Source organism: Cryptotermes secundus, unplaced genomic scaffold, assembly GCF_002891405.2.
Source record: "Cryptotermes secundus unplaced genomic scaffold, Csec_1.0 scaffold263, whole genome shotgun sequence".
NCBI lineage: Eukaryota > Metazoa > Arthropoda > Insecta > Blattodea > Kalotermitidae > Cryptotermes > Cryptotermes secundus.
This window is the reverse complement of record NW_019738352.1, coordinates 1,018,488-1,040,045: the sequence shown is the minus strand read 5'-3', so window position 1 is coordinate 1,040,045 and position 21,558 is coordinate 1,018,488. Positions and strand designations below refer to the sequence as shown.

The 21,558-nt window shown below is 39.3% G+C and overlaps 1 protein-coding gene across 2 annotated transcripts in view; it reads right to left on the bottom strand.

Moving 5' to 3' along the window:
* Positions 1 to 21,558, bottom strand: part of LOC111870759 (lachesin) — a 490,504-nt gene that overhangs the window by 347,757 nt on the left and 121,189 nt on the right. For both annotated transcript variants that reach the window (XM_023863276.2, XM_023863277.2), the window contains exon 2: positions 13,566 to 13,687. In XM_023863276.2, coding sequence (XP_023719044.1) covers positions 13,566 to 13,629 — 64 coding nt within the window. In that variant the 5' untranslated portion in view covers positions 13,630 to 13,687. The remainder of the gene's footprint in view (positions 1 to 13,565; positions 13,688 to 21,558) is intronic.

Sequence of the window (21,558 nt, the reverse complement as noted above, 5' to 3'; positions counted from 1 at the left end):
AGGGTGGTCCCCCCCCCCCCCGGGAATATTTCTGGTACTCGTTTCTGTTAGAGGCTGAGTCGGCCCCAGGGGCATAGTGCGGCTGGAAGGATTATGTAAATTGAAAAGAATCAAATGACTTCATGGCGTATCGAACCCGCGACCTTCCGGCTTGTAGCATAGTGCCTCAGCCAACTACGCTACCGCGTGACCCACATAGTGGTACTGTACGACAATAAATGGTATGATCATTTCTTCAAAGACCCGTGTTTTCATTCTTCTCATTTTGCACTATTTATCTAATGAATCTTAGAGCGAGTTGTTGAATAAAGAGAGGGAGAACGCCAACAATCTGTGGAATCACAATGTTCCGAATCAGAGATACGAGTTAAGAATTTCACCTTCTTATTCTGTGATACTTTAAATATATTCGTGCAAAGAAGTTAGAAGGAATTCTTTAATTTATAAATTTATCTCAAAATTTTAAATTAAATTATAAATATTCTAGTATTTTTCATAGAGTTTTGTAAAAAATCGAGCAGAGGACTGCAAGGTAAGTGTGAAGGTGAGCCCTATGCTCCGCTCATTTTTGGCCTTGGTACAAGATGAAGGCGAGTGATCAGGTTGACGCTTCGGCCGCCTAATACCCGATGTGATACATCACTGTCTCCACAGCCGGTATGATTTTGGTGACGAATGAAACAGTCTCTGCCCTTACCGGGTTTGGAACCTCAGTCGTCAGAGTCTTTTCCTGTCAGCGTACTGGAGCCAACGGTTTCAACTTTGCTGCATTATTCCAAATACAATCTATACTCGCAGTGCCAATGCTACTGCTTTTTTGTGTGGACCCCGTTTCCTTCGCCATAAAACGAAATATTAAACAATAATTTGCGTTGCATTCCATCTGTAATATGCCATTTTTGTGACGTATAGAAATATTATAAAAAATAACTCAGAAGTGAATAGCTAACCACGTCATATGCAGAGAATGCCATGCATCAATTAACTTCAAACCAGAGTGTATTTAATCTGTTAAATTAGGCTAAACACGATTATGGATGAATTTATGAGGCATTCTGACTAGGCAGTATGAAAATTAATTTTAAAAATTTTGAGCGTTCTTTTTTTTTTAAGAAAAATGAAGAAAAGGGGGGCAATTATTACCGCGGATAATATGGAATCGATTGGCCCCATTAATTGATATCATCGCCGCTGTTGCCCACACACTTAACTAACCTTGCGAAGAAAATTGTTGTATTCTGGCTTCATAACGAGCAATGTTTTGTATTGATATTTCAAATGCAGCCAATGGGTGTACTAATTATTCACAACAATTAATTTCGTATCTGTGTAAATGCATTACTAATTTATGTCAATTAATATGTATGAAGCAATCTAAATGTTCATGAATTAGGGATATGAATTAGAGAAATAGAATTGTAATATAAGTTGACCACGCTAAACTGGAAGGCGACATTTCTATAGTCTGGCCTTCATTACGTCACTCAACGCCTGAGCCTGAAATACTTGTATAAATGAGGACATGGAGTGGACTCCCTAACAGTTTTTTCTATTGTTACTTAAATAGCAATCAGAATTATCATATTCTCTAAGCTATTGTTGTGTCATTGGGCTACTGAGCCCGCCTATGGTAGGATGAGGATCCTTCCACCGAAGGAGCCTCTGGTCAATTGGAAGACGTCCCTAAACAGTTAAGAAGTTTTCCTCGTTCTACAGAACCCTGAATTCCGTAGAGCCCACATCTAGTCCCTGTCCCTGTCGCTGTCCCTAGCCACATTAATTCAGTTCACATCCTCATAACCGAAATCTTTAGGAACCTTGTAGGCCTAATTCGTCTAAGTGATATTTTCCTTTTAGACTTTCCGACTAAATATTTGTCAGCTTCTCTCATCTTCCTATGTATTTTACATAACCACTGTTTGATCATCTTAATAATATTCACGGAAGTTAAAGGAATTATGAACTCCAAATTACGTAATTTTCCAGCCTCCTTTTCCTTTCTCTCCACCTTACGTCCAAAATATTCTCTCCGGTATCCTATTCTCAAATAATGGCCTTCCATCTGTGTCCTCTCCTGAGAGTGAGACTACAAATTGTTACGTCTACATAAAATTACAGGCAACAATTCATATATTCTAAGTTCTAGGTTCTTATTTATGCATGGTTTATATTTTATATTGTCAGTTCTTAGAATATATTCTCGTGTATGGAGCGACTATAGACGGGGTTTGGATTGGTGAATAGATTTATTGACAACTCCCCCCCCCCTCTCTCTCTGACTCTACAACCCTCTGGACCTTGGATGCATCTTCAGTTTCCTAATCCTATACTTGTACACAGTCGGCAGGACTCTTCGGACGGGGGATAAGCCTACCCCATGGCCGCTACCTACACAGGGAACAACACAAAGAATAAACGCAAATAGACATCCATGCCACGAGTGGGATTCTCACCCACGACCACAGTGTGTTTGAGCGGGCGAAGAGATTTCATGCCTTAGACAGCTCGGCCACTGTGATCGGCTTATTGACCACGTAGAGGCCGTAACTACAAATAACTGTAACAGTATTGCCGAATTCCTCGTTAAAAATCACGCCTTCTTATGCCTTCTCAGTTCTCTTTCAGTAGTCTTTACTTGGTAACGGATCTCCTCAGTGGCTATTTCTCTGCAGTGTTTTCATCAGACGTTTCCTGGTAACGAAGTTTCAGCTTTCGTTGCCCAATGTTTAACACTCCATAACTGCACCCTCAACTGCATTGTAGAGCCAGTTGCCTTCAAGATAACTCCTAGGAACGGACCAAGAAGTAAGAGAAGCTCTACGTATTGTTGACGAGGGGTGTTTACCGCGCCGGTGCATAGCAACGGAAAGTACTTGATTGTTGCTTGTGCATTCGTTGCCATGGGAACGTGTTTACCTATTCGTTGCCTAGCAATGAACGTCTATTCTGACTCCACTATTCCGGATTTCGGATATGTCACAATATTGTCACGTGTTGAATTGTGAGATGATCGGAACCTGCGATCGTGACTTAATCGAGATGCTGTGTCAGGAGATATCAATGCGCTGAGGAAAATGGCGGAAAAGTCGATCGAACATCCTGACCATCTTCTGAATATAAGTTTAGAGCGTACACAGTATCTCAGTTATGAAGGTAAAAGGTAAAGTTATCTCTTTACGTAAATGTTAAATTAAGCATTTTACCACGAAGAAATATACAGGAGGAGTATAGCACCACCGTTCCTGAACTCAGCAATAAATGGGAGTGCTTAGCTTCACGTCTCCGACGATTTTACCCTAAAAAGAACCAACATTCACTGGATAAGAGATTGGGCGGGGGCTAGAGCCGGTCTGTACTTCATGGAGAAGTGAAAATTTCTTGGCCCTGTCGAGAACCGAAACCCGGTCGTCCAGCACGCGTTGTGGTCGCTATACCGACTGAGCTATCCCGGCTCCTTGGTTAAAAGTATTTGATTTGATAATAGTAATAATTGTATTCCGTAATTAATCTCTTCCATGCTGTGTAAGAGATTTTCTCTTACTTTATTGTACTTTTTTTTTCTTGANTAAAATAAACAACATTCACTGGATAAGAGATTGGGCGGGGGCTAGAGCCGGTCTGTACTTTATGGAGAAGTGAAAATTTCTTGGCCCTGTCGAGAACCGAAACCCGGTCGTCCAGCACGCGTTGTGGTCGCTATACAGACTGAGCTATCCCGGCTCCATGGTTAAAAGAATTTGATTTGATAATAGTAATAATTGTATTCCGCAATTAATCTCTTCCATGCTGTGTATGAGATTTTCGTCTTACTTTAGTGTACATTAACCCTTCTCAGTTGCTATAAAGAGAGACCTGTTGTTTGAATCAATTCAGGAAAGACTTCTGAAACAATGAAACATTCTAGGAATTTGGCGTAACTCGTTCGATGAGTGAGAGGTCCAGAAGGAATACGACAGGACAAGAACAAATAAATCATAGGTTTCTGTCCCAAGAAGGGTTCAACTTGAGTGCTGAAAATCTCCAAGGCTGTGCGATAGAATGATATTTCAATCGAGTTTATATATTTACTTACTATAAAACTTCTGTATTTGTCCATTTCCTTCCGTCCTGTCTGCCTGGAAATTACTATGAGATTGTATCAACTCTACAGATTACAGCCAATGAATATTTTTTTTTGCTAGTGGGGTGGGACTAAGTCCCTTGTACTGCGGCCACTTCTGGCCTGTTGTACCAGCCCCAGATGACAGGTGAGGGTGATTGTGGAGCAATTGGTGGAATGAAGATTGGCAGGGGAAACCGAAGTACTCGGAGAAAACCTGCACCAGCGCCACTTTGTCCACCACAAATCCCACTTGACCAGACCTGGGATCGAACCCGGGCCTGCGCGGTGGGTAGCCAGCGACTAACCGCTTGAGCTATGGCGCGGCCACAGGCAATGAATAAATCGATTTATTTTATGATTACAAGCTTTAGCTGATACCAGGAGAGTAAATAATGGAATAGACACGTAATATTTGGCATATTTTGCTTTAGAATCTGTGTTGAGTGATTAGTGAAATTAATTCCAAAATATTTTCTTGCATTTCATTATTTTTCATAGATACAATTCATTATTCACAATAATGTTACCATTCTATGCTGTATAAAGTATGAAACAGATAACAGAGTCGTTAATTCTGCTTAGATATAAAGAGAGCAATCATCTAGTTGAGTGGTAATGATATGGTTTTCTGGTGGTTTATTTTGGCAGCAACATGTCTTCCTTATTCAAATGTATAAACACAACAATTCGGTATGGTCTTGAGCGAGTTTCAGCAACTCGGAACGCAATTCTAACAAAGAAAAGAGACATAAAAAGAAACATTATTATCCTGGTATTCTCTTTAAAAGTTTCTGGACGGAAAGACTTTTACGTATCACGTATCCCGTATATCAGAGTTCTCACGAATTACCTCGTCTCACTTTATTTGGTAAGTCTAAACACCAACACAGGGGCCAACCTTAGATGTCGCAAGTACTTTTACATCAGAACTGAGCATCAGTTCCCGTGCGGGAAGCATAAAACGTGTTTGCTGTTCCTCTAGAAGCAAGTGACATTTCAATCATTAAGATGAGATTAATTCACCTTCCAACTGAAAGCAATTTTGGTGTCCACAACTTATTGACTTATTGGTTTATGGAGCTAAATTTTACTCTTTTTTAATCATAATTCACAAGGCGTAACTTACTAAATAATTGTGTAAGATTTGAGGCTTTCACGGCGGTGACTATGAAGAAGGCAGTCTTCTGGGATTATACACGGTGCCAAATCCCAGAAGACTGCCTTCTTCTTACTAAATAATTCTCCTTCTTTTTCTTCTTCTAGTCCTGTTGCTCCCACTTGGAGCATAGGGCATCCGTGAAACGCTTCGTTTCACGCCAGTTTCTTAATCTTACACAGTCGGTCTCCTTGGACGGGGTTCAGCCCGTCGGAAGGAAACTACCTAACACAAACACAGAATAAACACAGACATCCATGCCTTGAGTGACACTCGAACCCACGATTCCAGTGCTTGAGCGGGCGAAGACATTTGATCCCCTAGACCACGCGATCACTGTGATCGGTTATTAAACATCTGGCCAAATTAAAAGTCAAAACTAAAGTTACAATAACGAAACTTCCATTTCGCTAATATTATTTTCCCAGTAATATAGGCAATGGTTACAATGGGTATGACTTGGTCCCAGGATGGATAACTGAATTGAACAGGTGCGAGTAAAGTTGAAACAAATCGGGGAGGGGTGGGCTATATTGCGTATTGTCCACTTTGTTTTTGGCTCCTATATTTTTTGAGTTAGAATTCTTTGCGTTCAATTAACCTGAGGGACGTGGATATTTTTACTAATCAAACTGAGAATCACATTTCACTTAAAACACAGATAAAATGAAAGCTTACAGCTCATCGTTCTAGTCTTTAAATTTCGTTATATTTCTTCAAGTATGTACCTACGAGCTATCCCAGAATTACAGAAAGATGAGCAATTGTCTTGTTACACTTGTGAGTGACGGCACTGAGTGAAGACGAACCAGCGGAAGTAGTTCTGTTTTGTGGACATCGCAGCCAGTGAGAAGTTTAGCAGTTTCTCCTGTGATGCAACTCCAATTCAAAGATGAATGTTACGAAACTATGCAGCATCAAGCGTGCTGATAAGAGAATTATCACTACGCGCAGTGTGCCATACACGCCACGCGACTCTCATGGACTCACGGAAATGCATGCAAGTTTGTGCTGTACACAATGGTGAGTATTATGAGCACGTATTTTACAAAACAAAACAAAAACAAACTCCGTGGCCTGTAGTCTGAAAGCTAACTATACCGATCGAGCGACCGCCGCGTGTCGGCGAAGTTAGTGCCAAATTTAACGGATAGAGGGTGTGGAATGGTCAGCGCAACGGATCCCCATGGCTGTTAATCTCAGTTTTATACACCGGAGCACGTATTTTACAACTTTGTAGAAACTCCAAAACTGCATATGGTTCCAGTCTGCTTGGACATTCTTTAGATGTAAATGTTTACACCGCACACTGGATTCCATTTTATGGCAGATAAGACTATGTTTTTACGACGATGGGCTTGTTACTTCTCGAAGGGTTTTCATCGCAAAGTGCAAACACGAGAGTAGAAATGAAAATATCGTTTCATTTTCGATATATCGGATGTTTGACTTTAAAATGTTATCAACATTTAATCAATAGCATGTTTTAAAGCTTCGTAAGATTTGGAAAGTGTGTGGCAGGAAGTGATCTTCGCGTCTTTTAATATGCACTATAGGCAATTCAAGGGATGAAAATAATAAATTCACTAAACCTGTAGTCATCATAGAAATTTATCTTAGACATTTAAGGAAATGAGTATACGTGATAGCCACTACTTCACGACAACAAACGTTTCGGGAACATAATACTATAACGTCTTATACATATTTCATATTGTTTTTTTTTTCTTCTGACAGCTATTGAAATGAAAAATTTTGATCACTATTTCGTGAAAATAAGGAGAATGTTCTTAACAGAAATAGTAACTGAGTCGTGTAGACATGGCAGAATTTATGCATTTTTAGAAATTAAACGATATTAATATGAGGCACCAGATACAGAAGCTTAGTAACTGAAAGGAGGACGTAATATAAACAAGTTACAGTTATAAACTGGGAACAGAGAGAAAGTTACAATAAAGTGCGTCATTTATGTCTTCTCGTAGACAATATAACTCTTCAGTAACATAAATATATACCAGAATTTTTGTGGAGACAATTTGGAGTCCTCTGTCAACCGCATGTCGCCCCGCAACAGAACATGTCTACTATTGTGTTTTATATCTTGTTCGTCTTAAAATGAGCTCTATATGAATTCACAAAGTTTGACGTTCTCACCCGAAAAGTGCACATTCTTCTTCACAAATAGGGTGTGTAAATTCTTCTACACCGAAAATAATCCATGGGAAATTCATCATTTCTGCTAAAGCATCTGCTTGCCACAGGTTTCCACGCTGGTTTCTTGTACTGGCTTATTGTTCAACTCTGAAGATGGAGACGACACGTTCCTCGGAACCGTCGGTTGATTTTCAACGGACTACAGGGCGTTATATCTCAGAAGACGAAACTTCCCTACAGAAAAGCACTGATTGTGACAAAGTGAGATGTATCTACTACAGGCTTTTTACCTGCTGAAGCTCTTTCACTGTACTTATTGAGCGCAGTCAAAACTAGTATAATTGTTTGAATAAATACGATTATACAAAATACAAATTGGTAAACTTCTGGACTCGAAATCAAGCCACATCACAAAATTTAAAAACAATATTAGGCCCGCTAATTTTGAGGGAACAGGTTTACTAAATCGTCCGGCTAAACCAATTATTTCACGAGAATCAATATGGCGGAAACAAATGCACGCACGCACGCACACACACACTCTCTCTCTATGGCTCTATAGCCCTTTGGATCTTGAACGCTTCTTCAGTTTTTTAATCCTACACGAATTTGGTAAGACTTGTAGGACGGGGGATCAGTCCGTCGCAAGGCCGCTATCTACATACAGAATAAACGCACACAGATATCAGTCCTTCGAGTGCGATTCGAACCTACGACCCCAGTGTTATAGTAGGCAAAATTAGTTCATGCCTTAGACCGCGAGGCCACTGTGACCGGCGAGATGGAAACACGTACTGAAAAAGAACACTTGGGAGATATGGCGACCCGAAGCTGCTAGTTCGATGGCCAGCACGCTCAAAAGAGTAATTTTTGCCAGGCATGCAAATAAATTGTGCCCGTTTTTAGAGTGATTTACATAACTTCATTCAAATTGTACACAAGAGGAATACAAACAATGCTACTTCGCGTCACGAAGCTCTCAGCCAGTTCCAGCAGTATTGTAACAGATTTGATCAACGCGTTGGCAGGCAACAGCTACGCAAACACGTTCCTGCAAGCAACAAAAGATGAGGCTGTGTTTCTATAATGTCCGCGCCATCAATAGTAGGAACGGGGTTTTCTATGACCAACTTTTAGGTTACGCAACGGTTCTTATAACAGAACTGTGTTTTCTGTGTGGTCCACGCCGCGGCTATGTAACGAAATCTCCAGAATAACCGAGGGAGTGACAGAGTTAGTTCAAGGGCAGTTACGAGTCAGCCGTAAGCTGGAGGAGTGAGTCCAGAAGAATTTTTAGTGCCGAGGTCACAGAGTGATTGAAGACGAAATAGCGAGTTAACAGTGATTTGAAGTGCTAAGTTCTGTGTTGAGATCCGTTGCCAGGAGACGACTAGTGATGACTGGGAATCCTAGTGGTTGTGCAACGGTAAACTGGAAAGTGTGCAAATCAGCGATAGCGCTGTATTTAAATGCGATTAAGACAACTTCTAACCAAGGTACTAACAAATCCAATTATCCGAAACAGACCCCGTTATTTTCGTCACGCGTACAACCCTTCACGTGACAATAGAAAGAAACCTAGTTTTTAATCTGTATCTTCCGATATAAATCACCTCAGATCTACATAAAGACCTAATATCTCAGGTGAAGAATTTATATTTGGAATCAAATCTTCCTTCGCTGGCAACAGATGATGCTCCAACTTGGTTTCGGGCTAGAAAATCGTTGGGGAAAAATGAGCGCGTGTTTCGGACTGTTGCAGAGGGCCTTGAATTTCGACGAATTCTCTGGAGCGATTGAAGCGACAGAAGGTGGACTTGTAGCGTGTTACGTGGGGAGTCTTTATAGGGTAGATCCAATGAAAACGATTGCAGGAGAACATTCAAATGATAAGTTAGATTTAGTGGGACTACAGGAAGTCAGATGAGACAAGGGTGGAACCGAACCAGAAAGCGAATATACGAGTACATTTCTGTATGGAACGTGGAATGAGAATCATAAATTATATACAGATTTTCTTGCACATAAGACAATCATATCAGCAATTAGGAAGGTAGAGTTTATTAGTGATAGGATGATGTACATACTGCTAAGAGGTCGCTGGTGTGATATTGTTATGAACGTTCATGCCCCAACAGAGGATAAAATTGATTATACGAAGTACAGCTACCATGAGGAATTAAAACGTGTACTCGATAAATTTCTCTGGAAGAAGGGGGGGGGGCGGATGGAAGGAAGGCAAAACACCGAAGAAAAGGCGGAAGTAACACGCGGAAGATGAACACCTTAGGAAACGAAACCAAGGATGCACAGTTAGGCTGTTCGGGACGAACAACTTTTAGAAACGAGCAATGTAACGTGTTTGGAGTAGATACTTCCATGGTAACGCAATGACAGTGGGCCGCTGCGTAGACTGCCGAAACAACGAAGGCGTATCCTCGGAGATGAACAACAGAAGGCCGTTGAGTAACAACGGATGAGATGAAACTCGTTACCAGCGTATAAAGAGCGTTCCCGAAGCAACGGATTGCCGAACACGTCAGATCGAACCTTGGCGAGGAGTGTCCTCTACTGAGTCCGCAGAACACCTACATAAGCCGAGAGCGACAGGGCTAAACAGAGGTAATTAGCCTTCATACAAGACAGTTGGAACCTAGTCGAGACGTCGCAGAAGTCACGTGGTACCACAAGCGATAATAACTGTATGGTGTATAAGTGTGAGTGTCCAATAAAGATTCGCTGAATCCGAGACCCACGTAAAGTTATTTGCCTTGTGACACACCCAACACGTAACAATATGCAGATTTTATTAGGCGATTTCAATGCCAAAGTAGATATAGAACACATTTTCAAACTAAGAATTAGGGCGGTATTTTACACGAAATTCGTAATGTTATTGTTAGTGTAGTAAACTTTGATACAACCGAAAATTTAATTGTCAAAACTTGATCGTAACACTCCTAAATTTATTTGGACATCTGATGGAAAAACTCAAAACATAATTGACCATAATTTTATACAGAGAGACGGCATTCAAGTGTGCGTCACTTCCGACCGTTCAGGGAAGCGGCCTGAGATACTGACCACTGTTGGTGGTAAAATTTAGGGAGAGAGACGCAGTGAGTAAACAACAAAAGGCATGCATTTCATATGGAGAAGTTCAGTCTCAATAAACTTAATCAGATACAGTGTAGAGAAGAGCACTGGGTTAAAACGTCAAAAGGTTTGGAGTTTTGAAAAACTTAGTTGATAACAATAAGCACATTGACAGAGCTTCGGAAACTGTAAGAGGTATAACATTTCTGTCAAAAAGAGTCTTATATTATTGCGAATTAACACAACACAAACCATGGTTAGACGAAGGATATTCGAAACTGTTAGATCAAAGGGAACAAGCCAGGCTGCAGTGGTTACAGGGCCCAAGCCAAATAAATGGGGATAATGTGAACAATAGAAGACTTGAAGCCAGTAGGCATTTCAGGAATGAAAAGAGGGAATATCTGAGAGACAAAACTAATGAGATTAAGACACACAATACGAACAAGAATACTAAATATTTGTACAGCAGAGTAAATGAATGTAAGAACGATTACGAACCTGGAACTAACATAGGAAGATAAGAATTGTGATCTGCTTGCAAATCCCCACAGCACTGTGAATACATGGAAGATTATTTTCAGGTATTGAAGAGACATGGAGATACTGATGTTCATCAGGTTTAAGCATGTACAGCTTAGCAATTAGTAACCCTTCCTGTCCTTTCTTTTTGTTAAGCTTCCTACGGAATATTTTAAAAGTTACAAGTCTCCATATACTGATCAAATTCAACTATAAATTCTTCATGTTGGAAGTGAAATATTAGGTTCTGAGATCCGTAAACACTTAAGTTCATTTGGAATAAGAAATAATTGCCGTTCCAGTGGATGGAGTCTACGGCAGCATGTATTTACGACAAGGGTGATACAGCTTACTATGGTAATTATAGAAGCATATCACTGTTATCTGATAAACGGAGAATCTAATGCAATTCTCGTGTCTCAGTTTAAATCCAGAGGTGGACGAAGTTACTTGTTATCATAAATGTGGATTTCGAAGTAACAGATTAACTGCTGATTCTGTGCATTACTGAGATGCTGGAATATATGGGGAGTAAAACACAGTACCTTAGCTATTCTGACACTTAGTGTGGCATTATGTTTCAGTTAGGAGGAAGTATTGCATAACAGTCTCACGAGTTCTATATATAAAGTGTGTCTAAATGACCTTGCAGTAAATTCTCCGAAGATAAATATATTTCTTGACACGTCCACTACACAGGGTGATCTTAAACAAGGTGATGCTTTGTGGTCGTAGGTTCTCAGGTTTGCTTCAGTCTGGTTTTTGCAAATTTTTAAGATAACCAGGAGGGACTGAAAATACAATGGGTCATATCTGGTTCAGGTCAACGCTGATGATACTGATGTGCTGAAGATGGAGATAAATGCGGTATTAGCAGCCACTAAGGAGCCTTGTCTTGAAGCAAACACAAGGGAAGCTAAATACATGTTAAAGTTTCGTCAATCGAATTCATGGCAAACCGTGTAAGAGAGGGATATGATCAGTGTTTAAGAAAAGTCGCAAAGTTAAAATATTCTGAAGTGCACTAACAAATGAAGCTACATTATGATGTAATTAAGAAGAAATGAAATTAAGAAAAAAGCTTGATGCCATTAAACTTAGAAACCTGTTACATCTCCTCTCTAGCTAAATACGTAAACATGGAAATATTCAAATACAAAATTTTATCCGTAGTGTGAAATTTCGCCAGTCATTTTAAGGGAAAAGAATTGACTGAGGGCGTTTGGGTCTATGAGGATATGATATAATATGAGAATGAAAAAAACCGTACAACGAGCAGTTCCGTGATAAGTACTCCTCGCCAAATGTCGTCAGAATGGCCAAGGATGAGAAATGAAATGAGCGTTGGTATGAAGTCCTCATGGAAAGAAACACAGAAGAAATGTAATCAGAGTTCTTGTAGGAAAACCTGAAAGCAAGAAGCCACTAGAATAATCCAGGTGTAGACCGGAGAATAAAATTAAAATGGATCATAGAGAAAACAGATGGGAATAAGTACTCTGGTTTAAGGCAGTGATCAATGGAACGCTATTCTAAACACGACAATGAAAGATTGGTCTTTTAAAATGCTGCTAATTTCTTGACTGGCTCTTCAGCTGTTACCTTCTCAAAAACAGTTCAATCTCATAGAAGTAGCTAACTTGTTAGCTAAGCTTACCTCAGGCCTATAGAAATATAAAGTAACAGCTCACCAAACAACGGGAGAAGACAGATTAACAAAAAACAATGGCGAATTATAAACGAATAGAAGAAAGTAGGGTGCAACGCCCCAGGAGACGCTTGGACGAATGCAAATACTTTAAGACCGCAAGAAGCATCGAGTCGCCTAATCAATAAAATAAATTTCTAAACACTTAACGGTTATAAAAGCGGTGTCAACACTTAATTCAAAATAAGGCCCCAAAATGCTACTGTGTTATGTATACAAACACATATGGAACTCATAATGATGCCTAGTTCAATAGCAGTTTATAGTAGCGATTGATGTATTCACCACGTGCCTTGAGACCTAACCACTCTATTTTCTGCTTATAAAATGGGTTAATACTTCATGGGTTTGGTGGGATTACATAAACATTGATCATTTCCCTGATCAGCGCTGTCAGCTTATTCCTTGCAATTGAGAATACGTCTTACGTTAAGTAAGAACTGCATTATAAAATATTATTTAGACAAATATCAGACTTCAAATGGTCAAAATATGAATAAAATTATATTAGAGATATTACTGTTGAATTCAATGAAATATTGTAATCGATGTCCTGTGAAAAATCAGTCCCTTCAACCAGAAATAATTAGAATCCAAAAATCAGTTTCTTTTCTATAAGCAGAAACATTTATATACACATAACAGAGGAAACGGTGCCGTTGATCGGGAATTTGTAATTCGTATTACTATGTTTGCATTAATTTTATCGTGTTAAAAGGGAACATGAACCACCGTAAAATTCAGATTCTTCCTTTCACGGAAGAACAATAGCGACAGGCTTGCCACCGTGTACACTAGCTTGAAAATAAAACTGAAGCACTCACCAACATTGTTGCCAGGCAACGCCAGTCCAAACAGCGCTCCCACCACGGCCAGAAGGCGTAACATGGCGACAAGCGTGTCTCACATCACATCAGATTGCAAACACCGTCCCTGGGCCACCATGCTGCAACATAAATAGGATATACACGTAAATATCAATAGGCAATATGAGATATTGTAAAGAATAAATCACAAACTTTTTTCTCAGCAAAATCCACAAGTTCACGTCCTATTTACCTAAATCCTCTTTTAATATTATCTTTCTGTTTCCCTTTCTTCCCCTTTCGCAAATTCTCCTGTTTCTTTGAAAGGTCCACTTTTTTAAACACTGCTTTTATTAGGATACCACAAATGACATAGTTCCTCATTATTAAAATCTTCTAGAATCTCTTAAACTCACTTATTACGAATATAAAAACGGTAAGGGATAACATTAGATCTTCATAAAGTGATATTACGACTTTCTTTCAGAGTAAATTCTAGTTTCTCCTTCAAGCGGAATAACACTGTAATGTGGTATTTGAGAACGAAGGTAAAAAACAATTTGGCTCATGCAGTAATCTTTGAGACAAATTCACAATGACAAAGTAACCGGTTCGAATTCCTACGCAGACACGAAATATCCTGACTGAAACCTTTCTTCATGTACCTTCGTCACTGCAGGCAAGTGCCGGACGGAATAAACTCTCAGATTATGCCATAAAATTTAATGCTCCAGTTTGTTTTCAATTAATTATCATACCAATCGACGCTATATTGTCTTGGGTAGGCTACAGACAGCGTCGGTAAATAATCCATAATAAGTGAAACTGAAAACAAAATTATGCGAAATATGAAATAATTGGGACGTAGGGAAATGTATATAATAGGAACGTCTATTATTTGAGCTCTTTTATATCCAGAAAGTTGGCTCAAAGAATGAAGCTTCCGAACGGTATATGTAAGATATTCGGTTTCAGTTTTGAGTGGGACGGTGACTGCGCTGACAGGTATTTCATTGTTTTCCTGAGTCTCTCCGGGAAATTTCTAATTTAGTACCTTAAAATAGACCGGGTTTCTTCTGTCCCTATTCTGTCCACATCATTATTTACTTTCATCCAACGACTCGACGCAATGCAGACTGGCATCTTTAAGTAAACCACAGATAAACACATAAAAATTGTTTGTTTACTGCTGTTACTCAGATGGAATCAACGAAGAGATGGCTGTTTCGGCATCTATAACGCGTAACGTAAACACGAATAGAATTATTATAGTTTAGAAAGCCCGAAATTTATAGCTGAGAATATATTAACACAAAATTTAGACCTTTTAAAAGTATTTTCTTGCAGTTTAATGCAAAGAACTGCAGTGTGAAGGTACGTAGTGGTTTCGACTGGCTCATAGTTTCGTTCAATGGTAGATAATTTTATGAATAACGAAAGCGAAATTTTGGGTTCCATAAAAACTGAACATTTCTTGACAATCTACATATCGTTTGTATACTGCATTCTAACTAAACGACATATTCTCCCATATGCAATGTTTTATTACAGCGACATATTTCGACATTTCTATCATTCAGAATTACTGGGGTTTTGGACTATTTCCATCATCCGGAATTCTAGGTAATAGAAGATACTCTAGGTAATATAGAATTCCGGATGATGGAAGAAGTCCAAAACCCCATTAATTCTGTGTGCCATCCATCATCGTCAGAACCCTTTAGAATCTATTTCGATCATTATCAGTCTAGTTTACATTAATTATCTGCGAACAATCTACAATTATCAAACATTGGAAAATGCTTGCAAGAATGTTTTATATTTCAGCACATGGTTAAAATTATTATAACGAATTACTATAAATATTCTTCGTTGTATTTTCTTTAGTATTTTATAAATTATTTACAAAACCTGTAAGACTTGTGTTAAGATGGAGATGAAAGTTAGTAGAATTGTTGTAGTTATGTTGTACTCGGCTTATGGGATATTGCATTAATTCTTTTTTCGTTGATTATAAGAGGTTTTCTGACGCTAGAAGGTGTATAATTTCGCGCCATTTCTTCCGCTAATCTTTGTGAACTTTAACTAGTCCTACATTATAAGTTTGTGTCTTTTCTAATTGTTGTGAATGCTTTACTTGCTGCAGTTAACCCAGAATATTAACATAATATTTTAATACAGTCACATTTTAGTGACTAAACGCTAGATTTTGACTGATAATTGGTTTATGAGAGATTTAGCTGTAAATAGCTACAATACTCTCCCTAATTTACACACACTACAGATCACTACAAACACAGGGCACATAAAGATTTTCGATCGGTTGGGTAAAATGCTGCTGGTCCTCTTCAGCACAGCCATTCTTGGTTCCGAGTCCCATGGCGTCCATGGTTTTCAAAGAATTCTAGGTGTTTTGAAAGGCACCTCCTTTTCGACAAGTGGAGGGGCTGACTATTAGTGGTAATGCCATCTCTACTGCAGGTGACTCAAGAGGGAGTTCGCTGTGTGGCCCTGCTCTGGCCTAGAGACCACTGAGTCCCCACAGTTTGATGTCCCCATGCACCTTCTATTAATAGCAGACGGCAGTTGGATTTTACATCGTGTCCTCACAACAACAGAAGACATATAAAATCTGACTGCTATATTGCTGCTAGCCCTCAACAGCACACTGATTCTTGGTTCCGAGTCGCGTGGGATTCATAGCAATATTCTGTGCTCTCTCTGTTACTGCCTACTGTCTTGGGACTCCGTTCGGAGTTTCTTATAACTCTTCTGTCCTGATGAAATTCCAGGATCGATAACAGAGATCGTCGAATAGTAAATATGAAAACACTAACCAGCATTACCTTAAGGTTGGTCGATCGGTCGGTCGGTTAGATTGTTTTTGGCCTTCGACAGCAGTCATTCCTGGCTTCAGTCTCCTCATGATCCATTTCCAAGATTTGTGTTCTCTCTAGACAAGTACGTGTTTATAAATGGGGCCTCTTCTTCGAAGAAGGAGGGGTCGGTCTTTCTATGTAGCTGCTCGGTTTGTTTCGCCATAGTTTCAGCACGAGCATATCTGCACTGTCACGGCGTCCAGGTCACTGTTGACTTTGTGCACCCCTTGTCACTGCACTGTACTGAGTAACATTTGTACAAAATACAGAGGGGTGTCTTGTCAATGCAGGCTTGTGCAGCAGGCTATGCCTGAACTTATGCAACCACACTGACACTGCAGTTAGCTGAACGGTCGCAGAATTGACCGCCGCCATGCTTAAAGATCTAACAGCTTCCCATGCCTGGCTACTCCTTGTTCAATGCCACGTACATTTGAATTTACATGGTTATATTTCTCGGGGTTATATTTGAGATCAGGTGCGAAGAACACGGCAAATATTTTGAAGACTTCAAGGCAAAGAAGAAATTACACCGGAATGCGTTTAAAGATTATAAGTGGAAAGAGTATCCTATATTTATACAAGTTAATAAAACTTGAATGGGGATACGATATGGCTATACTATATGTAACAGAAAATTTAAGAAAATTGTTGTGCTTGATACATTCATTCATCTGTAATCTGTCAGACGACAGGTCCACAGTCTCTTCCAAAACAGTTCCTCCACTTGATGCGATCTAGAGCTTTCTCCTTCAAATGAGAATATCCTCTTCTGTCCCAAAGGTCATCCAGCATCTTCTTACGTCTTCTTCTTCGTCTTCTGGTCACTTCTATCCGTCCCTCTATCTTTCCTTCAATAACTTCTTTTAGGAGGCAGTTGCCGCGTAAGTTATGACCAATCAATTAGCCTTCCGGTATCTTATTTCGTGTAGGATATTCCTCTGTTCACTGACTCTAAATAACACGTCTTCATTTCTCACATAATCGGTCCAACTGATCTTCTCCATCCTTCTCCAACACTACATTTCAAAACTTTCCAGATGTTTCTGATCTACTGCCCTAAGTGTCCATGTTTCAGCCCCATACAGAGCTATGCTCCAAATGTAGCATTTCACTAGTTTCTTCCTCAAATTTAAGTCCAATTTGCTGGTAAAAAGATTCTTCTTCTTGCTAAATGCAGCTTTTGCCATGGCAATCCTGGATTTAATTTCACATGTACACTTTCCATCAATTGTTAACAAGCTACCCAAATATTTAAAACATTTCATATTCTCCAGTTGTTTTTGGTCTATCTTTATTGTGACTGGGGTTGGTTGTCTCGAAATTTTCATTACTTTGTTTTTTCCACATTCATTTCCATGCCATAGCACCTACCAATTTCAATTAGTCTATCAATCATACCCTGTAGCACAGTTTCTTCCTTAGCCATTAACACAAGATCATCTGCATATTTCACAGTTTGAATAACTTGCCCTCCTAATTTGAAGTCTCCAAGCCCATCCAGAGCTTCCTTGGTAAGGCTTGGTTTTATGTGGAAATTAAAATATTTCAATGTAGGCAAAAGTGAATAAACCAAATCTTAACATATGATGAGGAATAATTTTCATTGCATATAATTTGTATTTTTGGGGGCATTTGGTAACTAAATTCTTATAAGGACAATTTCTCATAATAGGAATAAAGAATCCGTGAAAGGTAATGTAGAGTTGTTTTCAAAGATATGAAAAAGAAAAAGGGCAATGCATAATTTTAACAATGTGGAGGCGAAAAATTCAAAAAGAAATTTTTGATTAATAGTAAAAGTATTATACAAATTTGTTTGGTTGTTATTCAAGGCGAAGCTATCACCTGTAGACATTCATTAATGTACGTAACAGAAAATGAATTGAGAAAAATAACACCGTTATAAAAATACATTTTATGTACAATCAGTATACAGTACCGTCAGTCAAGTTGCTAATACTTGATGGGTAAGAGTAACGTATAAGCTTCTAAAGCAATAGTTTATACTATAGAATTAGTTAAGACAGTAACTATGTAATTCAGTATATTAATTAGTAATCTTTCTTTAAAGAAAAGAAGTAAATAGTACATGAACCAAATTGGTTCTAGATTTTATCAAAAAGTTTTATAAACAGTACTTTGTAGTTCTTTTGGCTTATTTTGGACTTCATCCATCGTCCGGTATGTAAAAGACAAAAGACCACGACGTTTCGGAGACTGGATCTGTCTCCGTCTTCAGGTGGGTAGGGAAGGATAAACCTACTCAGTTGGGCCCGTTAGAAAGAGCTAGTCTCATTGTTGACATTGTTGACATGTGCATGCTTGGCACAAATTTTCTATCATGTCTTTACTGTGATTTTATCCTTTTCTCCCACTGATGGAACCGGTTGTCGGTTGTTCATAGGTTGTTTTTCTACAGACTGGGGTTTGTCCAGTCTAGGTCTTTCTAACGGGATGGAAGGATGGAAGATTAAAAAAACTCGAAATTTATCGATCACACTGGAAGTATAAACAATCTTTTATATTATTGCTAGTGTGACGGACCAGGAAGAACCAAGTCAAATTTAATTAATCAGATAGGCCGCGCCAAAGCTCAAGCGGTTAGTAGCTGACTTCCCACCGCGGCGGTCCGGGTTCGATCCCGGGTCTGGTCTAGTGGGATTTGTGGTGGACAAAGTGGCTCTGGGTCAGGTTTTCTCCGAGTACTTCGGTTTCCCCTGCCAATCTTCATTCCACCAAATTCTCCATCATCATAATCACCCGGGGCAGGCAACAATAGGCCAATCACTGGCCGCTTTGCCGAGTGGTCCCAGTTGGACTCCAGCCCCACTAAGCGAATTAAAAAAGATAATTAGTCAGATTGTCATTCAGATAATTTGGATACTTTAGAATTTAGAGTTTGTAGAGTTTGTAACTTACAACAACATAAACCAGATTCTGTACCACAGAGGTAGCGTGTACCAAGGCATATCCCCTGCAATTAGGTAGCACAGAACATCCCTTGCATTACTTAAAATGCTACTTTAGAGGACACTCCTTGTGCCAGATAGACGTTATGTCGCAGCAAGCTGACATCTCTTCAAATGACCTACCCCAATTAATCCCTCCCTCAAGTAAAATGTCATTAACACCACACACTAATCTAAAGCCCTGGCTTAACATTTTCGCGGAATTATCTGATTGTTAAGGTGGCCGCGGTGGCTGGCGTATTCTCTAAACCACTCGTTACCGTCCCCCACTCTCACACCATCCCCACCATGCACCATTAAGAGAGGAGGGTTCGCACCGTCCGGATAATTTACGCTTCTCCGAGTCGGTAATGAACTAAAGAAAGCAATAGCAATCTATCCAGTAGTCGAGTCCATAATTATACTGCAGAATCCTCTTACTAGTTATCAATGCGGGAAATTCTGCAGTGTAGATTACAGTGCTTATTGGTGTCGACAATTAGCATCGTCATAGATCATAGACATATAGGTATTTGTTAGGCAGACAGAAACTTCTCTGTATAGAATTATTTACAGTGAGAATTGGTACTCAATTAGGATCTTAAATTACATTTATTGGCGGTAGTTGTCGCATTTTCTGACACTTTCGCGACTGCTAACTTCTCAACACTGAGGACTCACTATTCGAATCACACCAAATCCATGAATATATCGCATATGTGAGCCCTTCCCTGTCGTGTTTTGTTGTTCACTTTACGTAGATTTCTTGCGACAGCCGATCTGCTGTCAAATTAGTCTTATAGAGTATTTAAGAATTCATAATTTCAGAGAGAGTTCTGTATCGATATAAATCTTAAACCACTAAAGTAAAAACTTGCCATTACAATCTCTGCTTGTCACTCCAGATATTTCTATCCATGTAAAAACTATAATTAAACTTCTCGATGAAGATCATTTCCATACAATTTATGGTAGACTATTGTAGCTGAAATAAGCACTATAGAAGGTTAACTTGCAATTGCATTCGCTTATTTGGGACCAGACATTTAAGAATATGTTGCAAGAAAATACAGGTAGTAAACATGAAATGCATGTTATTTTACTATAATATTTCTCATGGATTAATAAGGACAAGAACTGAAGCAAACTCATTTGCGGGGCTCATGTAATCAAGTTTTGGTCCCCCGCATTACGCACCCACAAGTTAAATGAGAGATCATCGATATTCCTGCAGATATCTGATATCTGATATCTGTACTCCACTTCAGATTCACCCACCGGTGTCTTAACTTTGAAATAATGTCTTTCTTTGTCTCACAACGTGTTTCTTTTCCTAATCTTCTTAACAGATTTCGAAGAAATTCGGTAGCACTAACTGAACCAAAATATTTTTGGGCTAATTTAATTGAGATTGCTGTTGATTCAATACAAATACTTCTTTGTTTATATAAAATAAAAATTAAATTATATTTCTCAGAACAAGGCGAAATTACACATCTCCATGCAACATAATCATTCCCAAAACGCTAGCAGTAGCTCAGCTGGTGAAGAAATTCCATGCCCTTTGTAGAAACAGATAGTTGGTCACCTTAACCACAAGTGCGTGCCATAGATTGTTGTCCGGAATTAAATGAATGATGTCCACATCCTCCAGCTTTCTCAGTTTAAATTTCATTGTTATATGTTCACCTCTTCTTGTCTCCTTTCTCCAGATTTTCCGGTCACGAATTTTCATGTAGTTCATTTCTCTCAAATATACGCTATATGCTTTTCCAATTTCATATTACTTACTGACTCATGGAGCTGAGCCCTTCTTGAGCCGCCGCCAATTCTGCAGCTACTGAAGAATTTTCCAGCATTTTATGGAACTCAAAGGTTCATTACCGTGCTCACAAGAGCCCTCCAATGGTCCCTATCCTGAGCCAGATCAATCCAATCCGTACCATCTCATCCTATCTCTCTAAGATCCAGTTTAACACTCTCCACCCACCTATGCCTTGATCTTCCCAGTGGTCTCTTTCCTTCCGGCTTTCCCACCAATATCCTCTATGCATCTCTTATCTCCTGCATTCGTGCTACTGCATTAAAAATATTTCATTGTGCCCTCCCTGAAGCAAAACGCCTGTTTAGAGATTCTGCACTGAGGGTTTCTGCATTTGAGATCGATAATAAAACGAGTGT